The 14135-nt window shown below is 45.9% G+C and overlaps 1 protein-coding gene across 1 annotated transcript in view; it reads right to left on the reverse strand.

Annotated features, from left to right (window-relative positions):
- TNFRSF21 (TNF receptor superfamily member 21) overlaps window positions 1-13097 on the reverse strand; it is a 62401-nt gene extending 49304 nt beyond the window's left edge. Inside the window, exon 1 of the mRNA XM_061146884.1 lies at window positions 12964-13097. Coding sequence (XP_061002867.1) covers window positions 12964-13050 — 87 coding nt within the window. The 5' untranslated portion in view covers window positions 13051-13097. The remainder of the gene's footprint in view (window positions 1-12963) is intronic.
- Window positions 13098-14135: the final 1038 nt, after the last annotated feature.

Below are 14135 nucleotides of genomic sequence, written 5' to 3' on the forward strand. Positions count from 1 at the left end.
TACATTCATCTGTTTAGTGTGTCTTCCCCTCTGGACCACAAGCTCCATGAGGATAAGAATAGAATCTATGTTATATGCTGATGCTCTCCAAGCCCTCGAGGACAGTATTCAATACATGGTATACCTGACCAGGGGGTGTTGGCTAAATGAATGAGTGGATTTGTAGACCATAATTAATTAGAAGCAGCAAAGTAAAGGGTGGGAGTGGAGGAGGTTGCTGGGGATGAACGCAGGTATAAAAGCAAGTGACAGAAAGCCAAGATGCCGCCACCACGTAGCCACCATATCTCAAACAGGCTGACACCCTTCGTGTAAGGGTAAATATTACAGTTTCACCTCTAAAGCCCCTGAGGATATCATTCCATTTTCACAGAACCGTAACTGGCTTATAAGAATTATGCTCTGGGTGGTGCTTAAGATGACAAGAAAAGTAATGAAGAGTTTAAAATAGCTCTCATTTCATAAAAAGATTAGAGTAACTTGGTGATTAGGATGGTAAGCACTATAACAAGATTATTCTCCAGAAGTCACCTATGTCCCATCCTGATCTCAACTTTAGCTATTCGAAAATTTTCATCTTCTTAGAGGACGCTTATTTCAACAACAATAATGATAGATGGACAAAAATCAGTGTACCATTCCACACTGCACAGGATACAGAAGCACGACAAATACTTACAAACTGATTAAAAGGGAAAACCCAGCACCTTTCAAGGAGGGAAGGTCTCCATACTCACCTTGATGATGTGCATTACACCTATCCTGTTATATCACTCTTACTCTAGGACACAGAGATGGACCCAAGAAACACCAGATGTGCTAATATCTATCAGAATGCTGACGCTTATTTTTGTTTGTTTTCCTTCTTTTTTCAAGATTTTTTTTTTTTTTGATGTGGGCCATTTTTAAAGTCTTCAATGAATTTGTGACAATACTACTTCTGTTTTCTGTTTTGGTTTTTTGGCTACCAGGTATGTAAGATCTTACCTCCTCAACCAGGAATTAAACCCACACCCCCTGCACTAGAAGTCTTAACCACTGGACTGCCTGGAAGCTCCTGATGCTTATTTATCTTTAACAATTCTTATCCCGTGACCTCATCCTTCTAACAAATGAGGGAAAGAGCCTGTGCAGTTTCTAAGTAAATGTGTTTGTCATTCTTCCTCCCTATCAAATCTCAATCGCTCTTCATAGACAATCAGCAAACTCAAGGCAGTGATAAACTTTTGTCTATTCATAATGGATCAGCAGGAAGACTGCTTGTGAGCTTACTATAGAAAAATTGTTAATACTGCCTAAAACTAATATGTCAAAAGGAATCTCAGCTTCCTTGGACATGATAACTAAGGGAAACAAGTTATTCCTGAGATGGTAACTATAAAAACATGGTGAGGGTAAAACATACTAACAGGGTCTTCCCTGGTGGTCCAGTGGCTAACCCCTGTTACAGGTTTGATCTCTGGTCAGGGAGCCAAGATCCCACATGCCTCTAGGTCAAAAACCCAAAGGTAAAACAGAAGCAATATTGTAACAAATTCAATAAAGACTTTAAAAATGGTCCACATCAAAAACACCTTTAGAAAAATAAAACATACGAACAGATGCTCATGTGGCAAAAAGCCAGGCAGAGTAGAGATACTCCCAGAAGTTCTGACCATTTTATTTTCCGCAGCACATTAAATTTGTAATCATAAGGCACTGACTGCTGGGAATTCTAGAGATTTGAAGGGAGAAAAAGAATGTACCAAGAGAAAGGTGCCAAGCAAAAACCTTCTGCAAAGCAGAGAGAGACCTGTTACCAGTTACGTTATATAAATTTGGCCGACTCTGGCACCGTCTACTATCCTCTTTGATTTAAAAAGCCTTCTGTTGCTAAGGCAAAAGCAGGGACTGCCGTTCAAGCTGGCGAATCCAGAGAAAGCTGAGGCTAGAATGTGCTGACGACAGGACCGGAGGGAGGCAAGCTCAGAGGAGGTGGAAGGGAAAGAGAAAAAAAAAAGCAAGACAGAACCAACCCAGATACTGTCTCCCCTGGAACCTATAATGCAGGAGAGTGTGTGTACTCAGCCTTCAGGGGCCTGGACCATAGAAACACATCGCCCTCCACCCATCATAATATTGCTGTGTCACGTTAGTCGCTCAGTCGTGTCTGACTCTTTGTGACCCATGGACTGTAGCCCTCCAGGCTCCCCTGTCCATGAAATTCTCCCAGCAAGAATGCTGGAGTGGGTTGCCATTTCCTTCTCCAGGGCATCTTCCCGACCCAGGGATCAAACTTGGGTCTCCTGCATTGCAGGCAGATTCTTTGCCATCTGAATCACCAGGGAAGCCCACCCATCACCCATCACAACAGTTCATTGTATAGGCTAAGACCCCACTTACATGGAGAAGCCAAGTTATAAATAAGACGGTGGTGAAGGTGAAGAATTTACAGAACCCTCACTAAACCCGGCAAAACTGCCACCACCAGCCATGGCAGCAACTCTAGCCTGTATAAACAAAACCTAATTTAGCCTGAAGCATCTGAGCAAGCCCGGCTCTACCAGATTCTGATGGGGGTGCGGGGGAGGGGGAGAGCAGTTTAACCTGTGTCTCCATTTCTTCATTAGTATAATGGAGATAATAATAATACTACAATTAAATAATAAACTAAAAATAATTTTTATAATAATACAATAAAAATAATACATAAGATCACAACCCTAGGATTGTTTTCACAATTGTTACTACAGATAAGAGCAGATGAAACAGTCATGACACAAGGTAATTCTTCATGAATGTTATTTTAATCATCATTCCTTCTATTTATCATTGTACTCTAGCTTAGCTTCAGTCCCTTGGGATTACATTAGACAACTTTTCAAAACACTCCAATTAAAACACAAATATCCAATAGAGAAGAAACTAGTGGTTACCAGTGTAAAGAGGAAAAGGGGAGAAATGGCGAAGAGGGGAAAAGGGGTTATTACGGAATTATATGAAATCATATATAGGAGGGACTTCCTGGGTTGGGTGGCCCAGTGGTTAAGAATCTGCCTTTCAACACAGGGGACTTGAATTCGATCCCTGGTCAGGTAACAAAAGATCCCACATGCCTAGAGCAACTAGGCCTGCATGCCACAAGAGAAATCCAGGCAGTGCAACTAGAGAAAGTCTGAGTGCCACAGGGAAGAGCCAGCACAGTCAAAAATGAAAAATAATTTCAGAAAAGAAATCATATGTATGAAACTTCTGAAATTTGCAAAGCACTACAGAATTTAAAGATTCTTTCATTCAATAAAAATAACAATAATCCCTGTTTTTTTACAACAGTAGTTAAGTAAAGGTGTAGCCTCCTTTTATTTAACACAACAACAATAATACACCAATAACCAATTCCTGATAAGTGTGTCAAAGACTCCAGATTTTTAAAAAACTATAATCCTAAAACATACCCTACTAGACTTGGAGCCCGCCACAAAACCAAAAATACAGACTGCATGGCAAGGAGGTAAAAGAGAACCAAGAACCAACTGGCATTTCCAGACAGATTTAGAAAATACAGTACCAAGCAGATGAGCAAACACAGGAGGAGAAAGGATTCGTTATTTGTTGGTACACTGTAGACGGATGGAGGGAAAGTTAAGGAAACATTTTCCAGAGGGAATTTTCCTGATCTTGTCCCACAAGATGTTGATGATTCTAGGGTCTAAAACATGGGTGAATAAATCCCAGCCAGCTCCCTGCTTTTTTATAACCCGCAGGCTTAAGGTTAGTTTTCCCATTTTCAATAGTTCGGTTAAAAAAAAAAAAATCAAAAGCAGCATAAAATTTTATGATACATGAAAATGATTTGAAATTCAAATTTCAGTGTCCACAAATCAAATTGACTTGGAACCCAGCCACACCCACTCTTCTGGGCATTGCCTAGGTCTGCTTTCAAAGCACAGAGGCAGATCTGAGTGGTGTCCACAGAGATGGTAGGGTCCACATGGTCAGAAATACTATCTAGCTCTTTACAGATAAAGTTTACTAACCCCTGGCCTAGAAGTTTAGGAAATGCTCCTCACTGGCGTCTTCTCTTGGAGAAGCACAATTCATGGAAACCTCATGAAGGCTGCAAGAGGCCCAGTCCAACCCAGGAGGGCTGCAGAAAATGGTGAGTTAGTTGAACCCAAGACTTCCCAAACTTATGTGACCATGAAATCCTTTACTCACACCAGGAGCACAAACACCCTGCACAACACACTGATGTAGTTCTCACCACCAACATGATGCTAAAGTCCAGAAATGTCAACAAATCCAACATTAATAAGATCAAATATAAAATTCAAAGTGGAACTTTCTTGGTGGTCGAGTGGTTAAGATTCTGGGCTCCCACTGCCATGGGCACAGGTTTGATCCTTGGTCAGGGAACTAAAATCCCAAAAGCCTTGTGGTGTCACTAAGACAAAAAGAGAAGAAAAAAAAAAAAAAAGAAGAAACTAACCAAAATATTTGCATTATAAAATATAAAATCATTAAAAGTAGCCTGGGGAAAAACTATGCCATATACAGCTAATAAAAGCTTGTAATCGAAAATGTAAAAAATTAACACAAAGCAGGTTAACAAAAATTGCTCTCAACAGTGAGACAGAATAACTATAAGGATAACTCGTTTACTCACTAAGTAGTGTCCGACTCTTTTGTGACCCCATGGACTGCAGCCCGCCAGGCTCCTCTGTCCATGAGATTTCCCAGGCAAGAATACTGGTGTGGGTTGCCATTTCCTTCTCCAGAGGATCTTCCCAACCCAGGAATCAAACCCACGTCTCTTGCATTGCAAGCGGATTCTTTACTACTGAGTTTCCCATGGATAAATTGATAATATCCCTTGCAACTATTGAAATGCACATTTGCACAACCAAGGACCTTTACATATCTCTATTAAAGCAGCATAAGTAAATTAAAATAAAACTTCAATGTTGGCCAGCTTGTGGGGTGGTAGGTACATTTATAGGTTGCTGGTGACAATCTTAATGAATCAGTCTTTCTAAAGACAATCTGGCATCATGCAGCAAGAGCCATAAAACGGTTCATTCATTTCCTGTGACCCAGCAATTCCACTTTTGGGAATACACATCAAAAGTACCTCACTTTTGGGAACAACCCAAGAGAAAAAAGAGCAACCGGTTTGTATAGAGACAACTCTCTCAGTGCTGCTTGCTTGCAGCAGGGAAACAATGAGAACAACCACCAAGTGTCCAACGACAGTAGGATGACTCAACACGCTGCCAACCAGAGAAGAGGCTGGCATAAAAACTGGCAGCCAGGAAGGTTGCACGGACATGAATCACAGCCCCTCAAATTCACATCCAAACTTTGGGTGACCTAATCTTATCTGCTCCTTCCCCACCCACCACTTCAAAGCAATCAGACCATCAGAGACTCAACTCAAGAACCAGGACATCATGGGACTTCCCTGGTGGTCCAGCAGTTAAGACTCCATGTTTCCACAGCAGGGGGCATGCGTTTGACCCCAGATGAGACAAAAAAAAAAAAAAGTAAAAAGTAAAAAATAAAATGTTCTTTGTTAGTAAGTCAAACACCCTTGAGATATAGCTCAAAGTACTGAGACTCAGATCAAGCTCCCACTACACTCTATCTTGTCCAGAATGAATGAACTGTTAGTTTAGAGCAAAATCCTTCTGGAATTCATTCAACAATCATTTATTGCTTAAACACTGTGTGTCAGGGCATTGGGCTAGAAACACAAAGATGAACAGTATGTTGTCTGTCATCTGTAAGAAGCTGAAAAGGCCAATAACATTGGCCCTGAGCATGCTGTATGCGGAAGCATACCTAAACCTCATCTAATTGGGTCTATCTCCTGGGCCAGGTACAGAAGATTTCAACCAAAGAAGAGAGAGGAGCCATGGACTTCCAGAAGTAAAGAGCAAGGAGTGACCAGTTAGATTATTCTGGGAACCTATCACCATCTGCCTTGAGTTTTTTCCTCCTCATCCTCTTGCCTCTTTTAATCCTGGATATGCTGACCCGGCCATACCTAAGGTGATATCTGATAATAATCAGAAAATAATAATCCTTCTCAAAAGGGTTCTTTGGGAAATCAGAATGCCAACCTCCTTTCCAGGAGCAATGATAAAATTTCTTCTCACCTTCTGCCTCTCTTTAGTCTACTCAGCATCTACAATCTATGAAAAGACATGTTGAAAAGCTCCCTTAGGAGAGAGCTCTACGCATGATAAACCGCATACAAACATCTCACATGAGACGAGACTGTGCAAATCACAGAGCTCAACCACTTTCTAAGAGACCTGAAGTGAAAAGTTAACAAAGAAAATACCAGTAACAGATGATGCAAGCCTGTGGACTGATCCTGTACAAATAATCAGGCCGGCAGCAAAGGAAACCCTGAGAGGTCCTCGAGTTCTCAGGATGCGTTGAAACTAGCTTGCTACGCAGAATTCATGCCATACTGTTACTCACTAGCAAATATTTTTCAAAATGACCCCAGGAGCAGGAAAGCGCAGCATCTATTCCCTATTTATAACATTTCAATTTGCAAGAGCATCTTTCCATCTTAACTGTGGAACCATTGCCAGTCAGAGTCACACCAGAGGAAAATGCTTGCCACTGGCTCCACGCCCTTCCCTTTCAATCCGCACACACAGGTTGCTCTTACGTTATAATCAGCCCTTTTGGCTGAACTTCCACATGCCACCATGGGGTAGAACTGCTCACCCAGTGGAAAGAGAATGTTTGACTCTTAGGTAAAAGTATTCCTTTAACGGGAAACAAAATTCCAGTAAATTAAGGTTGCTTGTGCCCAACCCACACCCTGACATAAAGAGCAGTGTTTATGAAGTCAGGCTGACTTAGATCTGAATCCTCGCTCTGGCAGTTGCCGATTTCTTGACCATAGCTTCTCCTAAGCCTCATTTTCTGTAAAATGGGGCAAATGCTACTGCCTCATGGACTTGAAGGCTCTATTGAGATCATCTGTAGAAGCTATTCAACACAATGTCAATAGTATGTGCTCAATAAATAGAAGCTTGATAATAATCAAATCAATGATTCATCTTAATATTCCTCCCCTCTACCAGGACCAAAGCCTCTTAGAGCCACTGCTGCTCATTTGATTCCAGAACCCATCTCACTCCTCTCCTCCCTGCTAAATCCATTCAACTCAGGCTCCTTCTCCCAAAACAGATTTGCAAATGGCTCCAAGCGCCATACCCTAAACACACTCTGAGCACAACTTTCCCACCATGCAAGCACCTGTCATCTTCGCGGCCAGGGTGCTGACATGTGGGATTTTTTCCAGAATCCAGGAGAAAGGACTGTTCCTGGCAGTCTTCAGCATCTCTCAAGGAGAGGGAGATCACGGGGCTTCCCTGGTGGTCCAGTGGTCATGCCTCCATGCTTCTAATTCAGGGGGCACAGGTTCGATCCCTGGTTGGGGAACTAAGATCCAACATATCTACTCATTGGTGTGGCCATAAAGAAGAGAAAGAAGAGCGAGATCACCACTGCTCTGAAGCAACAGCCTAAACATCCGTGAGCCCCGTGTTTCTACAGCCCCCGTGAGCGAGCAGATACTTGCTGACATCAGCCAGTTCCCTTTCTACTTACAAGCTCTGCCCAGCTCCTCTCCTCTCCTGGACTCAGGCTGGACATGGAAGGTGGTATGGAAGCCAGGTGGCAGCACACAAGCCAATTTAGGATGCCTGTTTACTTTCTGGTATTTGACAAATATAAACACTGGGGCATGGCCAGTATTTATTCACCATCTCGCCCCTTTCCCAAAGAATCGCAGCTCAGTAACTGCTACTCCAACTACAACGCCCAGTGTCCTACTAATGCTAAACGGGGATCCAACTTGGGGACGAAGATAACGCCTCTTGCAGCTTCAGTTTTCATTCTGTCCAACAGACATTATCTGCGCCTAATGCTCCAGACCGAATCCATTCCAAATGGTCATCAGGCACAAGCCCAAAGGCAATGAGAGACTTCTGTCACTGAAGAGAAGCACCTGAATTTTCCAGGAAGTTGCCAAGTGATCTGGCATCACCAAGGCTTTGCCAGGCCTGCTTGGGGGAAGAGGGCCAGCAGAGTCAGTGCTTCCTGGAAAAAGAGGTACTGCAGTTGACAGAAAGTCACTCAATTCACTCTGGCCCTGGAATAATCTGATGATGCCTCTGACCATTTCCCATTGCACGCACACACACACAATTAATAAGTTCCCTTAAGCCGATTATAGTTTACATGCTTTGCAAAGGGCCAGATGAGCACAAAACCGATTTGCAACGTGTCCCCGGAGTCTCTAAAGAGACTTTACCTCTCACCCTCACAGTCAAGAGTAAGGCTGAAAAGTGACGTCTCCCCATTCTGATCTACAAGTAGACAGCATGCAGAGCACCTGCTGAAGTCAGCTTGAACCCACGCCCATTCACTCCATCCACTTGGAGAAAGGGGCCTGCTGCAAATGGTGCTGGAAAATACAGCATTAACTGTGCTGACCACCTCCAGCTGGGAAGACCGTGTCCAAATTTAGCCACCCTAAAATATGCAGTTTAGCAAGTTGGTAGATCTAGGCCGGCTTCCTCCTGGTATTTTCTCAACTTTGGGTAGTATGCATTCCATGACAAGGAAATGTCTTGCTGATTTGATGTGCCTGTGTGTCTTCTTTACACTGTAGGTTTGTTTATTTGTTTTGTGCTGGGCTTGTGGCAGATTCAGCCATGTGCCTTTAGAAACAGCTGAGAATTCAGATGAAAAAGCTCAATCCCACCCTATACAGTTTCACAACAGGGATCGGAGATTCACATGGTGTGTGGGAAACCCTGCCTTCCAGGACAGATGAGCATACCTGACTTGTGCGATCATGAGTCATTTTCTCTACCAAGACTAATAGAAGTTATTCTGAGACTACAAAAATTTTTCTTTTGACTTTCAGACCAAAAGCCACAATTTCTTCAAGTGTTATTTTCTTTTTTTAAGATTTTGTTTTTCTATATGGACCATTTTTTAAGTATTTAGTGAATTTGTTACAATATTGCTTCTGTTTTTGTGTTTTGGTTTTTTGGTGGTGAGGCATATGGGATCTTGGCTCTCCAACCAGGGATCAAACCCTCACTCCCTGCATTGGAAGGTGAAGTCTCAACCTCTGGACCTTCACAGAAGTCCCTCAAGTAGTTTAAAGATGCTAACATCCATCACGTTTTGTCTATTACTTTGAGTATAGTACATTCATCTGTGGGTTCTTTCTGAAAGTGTGAAACTCAACCAGTACTATTGATAGCCATGTCTGTTTATACACCATATACATTGTACCTGTAGGGCAAGATTCAAGTTCTAATTCATCCCTGGGTTCCCACTAAGAAGAACAGTGCCTCTCAGAGTAAGCACTCAATGTAGGTTTGTTAACATGAAAAAATAATTCGCTTCCCCCATCTAGGCTGTTTTTCCCCTCCAAGTTTTCCCTTGCAGCTTTCACCCTCTAGGACTGTGAAGTTCAGGTGCATATAAAGGAAAAAACCTTTTGGATAAAACAGTAGCTCTAATTCAAAGTTCTCCTTGAACTTGTCACTTAGTCTAGAAGCTATTCAGGACTTCAGCCCCAACCAGCTCCTCTACACCAATCTAGTCAAATAGCCAAAGTCAAATGCCAGGATGCTAGATGATTAACTTTAATAAGGAAAGGTCAGGAGACAGCACCAAGACATTCAGTCTCAACAACAGTGACAAACACCCCCATGTGGGACTTTCTAGGCAAGCACTCAGCTGAAAGCTCTTACAGTAACTGTCCTTCTATCTGGAATTCATAATATACGCAGATTAGTGGTTTCTAAAATTTCAGACCTCATTCCCTTCTCAATTACATCTCCTTTTTCTTCTGTCTGCCCCACTGCCAACATTCTATCTGTCCAGTCAAAGCAAGCTCCTTGAGGGCAAGAGATATCTCTTGTTGTGAGCTCATTCTAGGGCATTTCTTAACACTGGCACAAACCTCAAGGTCTCATTCATCTGCTCTCCAGATTTTTGGCCTGAAACACACAATATTTTGCCTATCAGTGTGTGGTTTACTTTCCAATATCAAGCAGACATCTCAACGCATCAGAAACAGAAGCGCAAGCAGCAAGAACGCTTTCCTCCAAAGGCATTCATGCAATTCTCATTAGTGTCCTGCAATGAACCAAACCACCAGCCTCAACTCTCCCCCACTGAGTCTTCTTTATTGTTACATTTCCTCACCGGGCAATTTGGAGTTGGGAAACCTGCAGAGTGGCACAGCAGGGAGGCAGTGAGTCCTGAGAGGGAGCCAAGCGATCCTGGGTCCCAGCGCCAGTGCCCTCAACACTTGGGAGCTGGGTGGCTCAGGACGGCCAATGAGTTTTTGCAGTCTCCATTTTCTCAACTGGAAAACGGAGCTCATCCCACCAGCTTCGCAGAGATGTTGGGACTAAGATAGGTACTATCTATAAAGCACCTGATACATACGATAATCATGCTATATGCTGTATATATATTACATAAAAGACTTTTTAAAGCTTACAGTAAGTTCTCTTTCAGTTAGCCTGTCATCACAAGAAAGAATAAAAAATGATGACAGTACAAGTATTTTCACCCTAAAAGAGGAAATATTTGAAAGAAGAGGAGTAACAGAAAACCACGATGAAGGCACTACCCCCCCACTGGCCCCAGTGTGCCTTGAGCATGCTGCCATGTGGACCTGACCTGCAGTACCTGAAGTCTGTCATTTTCACAGGGCCAAGAATCCCAATGGGATAAAGAGTCCTTAAAACAATGTCATGAAATCATCATCATTTTTTTTTTTCTGGCCACACTATACAGCATTTGGGATTTTAGTTCCGTGACCAGGGATGGAACCCGTGCCCAAGCATGGAGTCTTAACCATGAGATCATCATTTCATATGCTATCCATGCCTGGGCTAAGGACTGTAGCTTGTAGCGCGGGAAAAATAAAAGACATTGCTTCCCCACCCTGGTGACCCCTGTCCACCCTCTTAGTTTCCCTTCAGGACAAAGGGGTCAACCCCAGGCCACTCCATGAACTGCAGTGGAACTTTTCTATCATAATTAGCAAGAGAATAAGGACTCTGATTTTAGTTAATATCTCAAGATTGCATCTAAGCTCCACTATAAATTACTTAAAAAAAGGCAAACTTACTTTCTCAAGTCTTCAGTTGCAAATCCAGTGCACAATTTTTTAGGTCAACCAGATTTAAAGATTTCAGAAAAGGAGCTGGGCTCTTTCTCTGGAGGTTAAAGCAACGTATGCTTTGATTACACCATGACCTTACTTTAAGCATCTCATGCAGAAATGTAAAGTCAATGAAATACTGCACAGAGTTAAGACTTAATGCAGGAGTGGACTCCAAGGGGAGCATAGGTGTACCGCAGTAGATCTAAGACAGACAAGGAGGCAGCTTGAGGATAGACCTACCTCCACTGATACTAGGCTTGATGTTTCCCAGGACTTAGATGGGCTTCTCTTCACACGGACTGTCCAATCCATGCTCACTGCTTTCAAGGACCCTCCCAGCCTACTGCCCACCATCCACCACCCTTGTGTCAAGGACACAAATCTTGACTTTGCCACTGCTATAGAATGGGCAGAAAAGGGTCTTTGAAGGGAGCCTGGGACCTGCCTCATTATAAATCCGAACAGCACCAAACTTTTCTTTAGAGTCTCTCTTCCCCTTTAAAACACACCCTCGCACAGGGAACCAGAGTGTCTGTAGGATGAATTCCCAGGCCATAGCAACTGCAGTGCCCTGGGATCTAAGAGATCTTGGTTGGCCGGGCATTAAGCCCTTTTCGGGAAGGAGACAGAAAGCCTGCCTCTCCCTGACACGGCCTTGCCATGAAAACAAGCTCTCGTTTTTTTGTTTTTGTTCGGTTTTTAGCTAAGAATCTCCATCCTCCCGGCGGACACAGAAAGATAAGCACGGATGCTTATGGTGGCTCATGAGTTTGATCTCAAATCAATTTTCTTCTTCCACCTAACTCATCCCATCCCCCCGCCAACATCTGGCAAGGTGGGGAAGGGATGTGGGGAAGTTGGGGACAAGTTTTGGGTCGAAGGTGCTTTCAGGCTTTGGCCAGATAAGAGATGGAGAGAACTGGCTACATACAGGGCACGCCCTGGAGCTGAATGCAGACCGGGTGCAGAAAGAAGCAGCTCCACCCCCCATGCTTACCTGCCCGGCCACAGGTAGGCGAGGGAAGGGGAAAAACGGGGGGAAATTCAGCTTCCTTTATGGTGGGCTCTCCCCTTCCCCCACTCAAGTGTCAGCGCGCTGGCCGCCTGGCTGGGAGCCGGGGCTTTGGGGGCGCCTGAGAGTGGGTCTCAGGGTTCCTTTTTGGGCGTGCCGAAACCAGGACCCACCCAGGCAAGGCGGAGAGAAGAGGGAAGGGGGCCAGGCGCCCGCTCCGAAGGCGAGGCGCCGAGGTACCCGGCGTTCTCGGGGCCGGCGCGCCCGGGTCCCGCGCTCTCCCACTGCAGTAGCATCCCGACATGACACTGCAGCAGCAACAAAGCGGCGGCCGCCGCCAGCCTCAGCCCCCCGGCCCCACACCCCGCGGAGTGGGTAGCGGCTGGTGGCCATGGGGGTGCGCCGAGGGGATGCGGGCCCCGGAAGGGCGGAGGAGGTGAAGAAACCCTGAAATGCGCAGGAAGCTGAGTGGCCGTCTCCAGCGCCTCTCCCGGCGCAGCCAGACTGCAAGGAAAACAATTCGCCTTCATTCCGGAGTCGGGCTGAGCTCTGCGGCTCCCCCAGAACGACCCGATCCAAGCCCTCGGGTCTGTTGCCTGCCCTCGCTCGCAACCTCCCCCGCCCCGCACCCAGCACCCCCGACGCCCCTGCCCCGGGACCCGCCCCGTTCTCAGAGCCCGGCGTCCTAGGCTCCCGCGCGGCCGCCGCCCCCGGCTCCGTCTACCCCACCCGGAGCGCTCACCAGGAGAAGGGAGCCCGCGATCATCGTGGCTCCGGCGATGCGGCTGCAGGAGGCCGGGGCGGTGCTGCTGCTCGTGAAGGTCCCCATGGCTGAGCCCGGGGCTCGCAGGGCGCCCGGGGCGCGTGGCCCCCCGGCAGCTTGAATCGGCGGCTGCTTCTGCCCAGCGCCGCATCCACCGCCGCCTCCCGAGCCGGGAGCCCATCTACCTCCAACACCCCATGTGCACTGCGGCAGCCGGACGGCCGGACACAGGAGGGAGGCGGCAAGCGAGGCTCCGGGGGCGCTTAGCACCTGCCCAGCTGCGCGGCTGTCCGGGCGGGGAGAAGCAGCCGCTGCTGCAACCCGCACCTCCCCGCGCTCTCCTCCGACAGCGGCTGCGGAGAACCAGGGAGGAGGGCTGGGCGCGAGAGAACGAAGGAACAACTTCCCATAGCGAAGCCTCCGGCCGCTGCCAACCACCCTCCTCCGCTGCCCTGACCGGCCGGCGAGGGACTGAGTCGGGTGGCCGCCGAGCGCGGGGAAACACGTGGTGGCGCCGAAGGGGCGGGGAATCGGCCCTTTGTGATGTCATCGCGAAGGAGGCCGGGCTCTTTGTGCGAGCAGAACCGAGGCGGTCCAGAACAAGCAAGGAGGTGCAGGATGCCCCCTTCCGTTCGCTGAAGAACTTGCAGCTGCTTTCTGACCCAGGGAAAAACGTTGCGAAGGTATGCACACCCTTGACCCAAATTTCCCTCTTTTTACTAAGATGATTCTCAGTAAGTTATTTTCTGTGACAGACGCCTTTCTATCGTTTCTGGCTCGATGAGTAAGACCAGAAAAAAAAAAACAAAAAGCATTTAGATCAACGGTGTGCCATAAAGAGACCAGCGAGTTGGTTCCCAAACTTAGCTGCGCTTTAGAATCACCTGGAATGCTTAAAACAAACTGATGCCTGCTCCCACCCTAGAGATTCTGCTTGAATCGGAATAGAATGTGGTCTGGGCGTTGGGTTGTTTTTTGTTTTGTTTTGTTTTGTTTTTCACGTCTCCAGGTGATTTGGGGAGATTTTGGAACAAAATTTGAAATCCTCTGGGTTAGTGAATGCAATTAAGGAAATCCAGACTAAAGAATTCCAAGCCTGGAGTCCACAGAAGTTGGATCCATAGATGGTCTTCCAGAGGCCTTGGAAACCC

The sequence above is a fragment of the Dama dama genome, chromosome 7, assembly GCF_033118175.1.
Source record: "Dama dama isolate Ldn47 chromosome 7, ASM3311817v1, whole genome shotgun sequence".
NCBI classification, from domain to species: domain Eukaryota; kingdom Metazoa; phylum Chordata; class Mammalia; order Artiodactyla; family Cervidae; genus Dama; species Dama dama.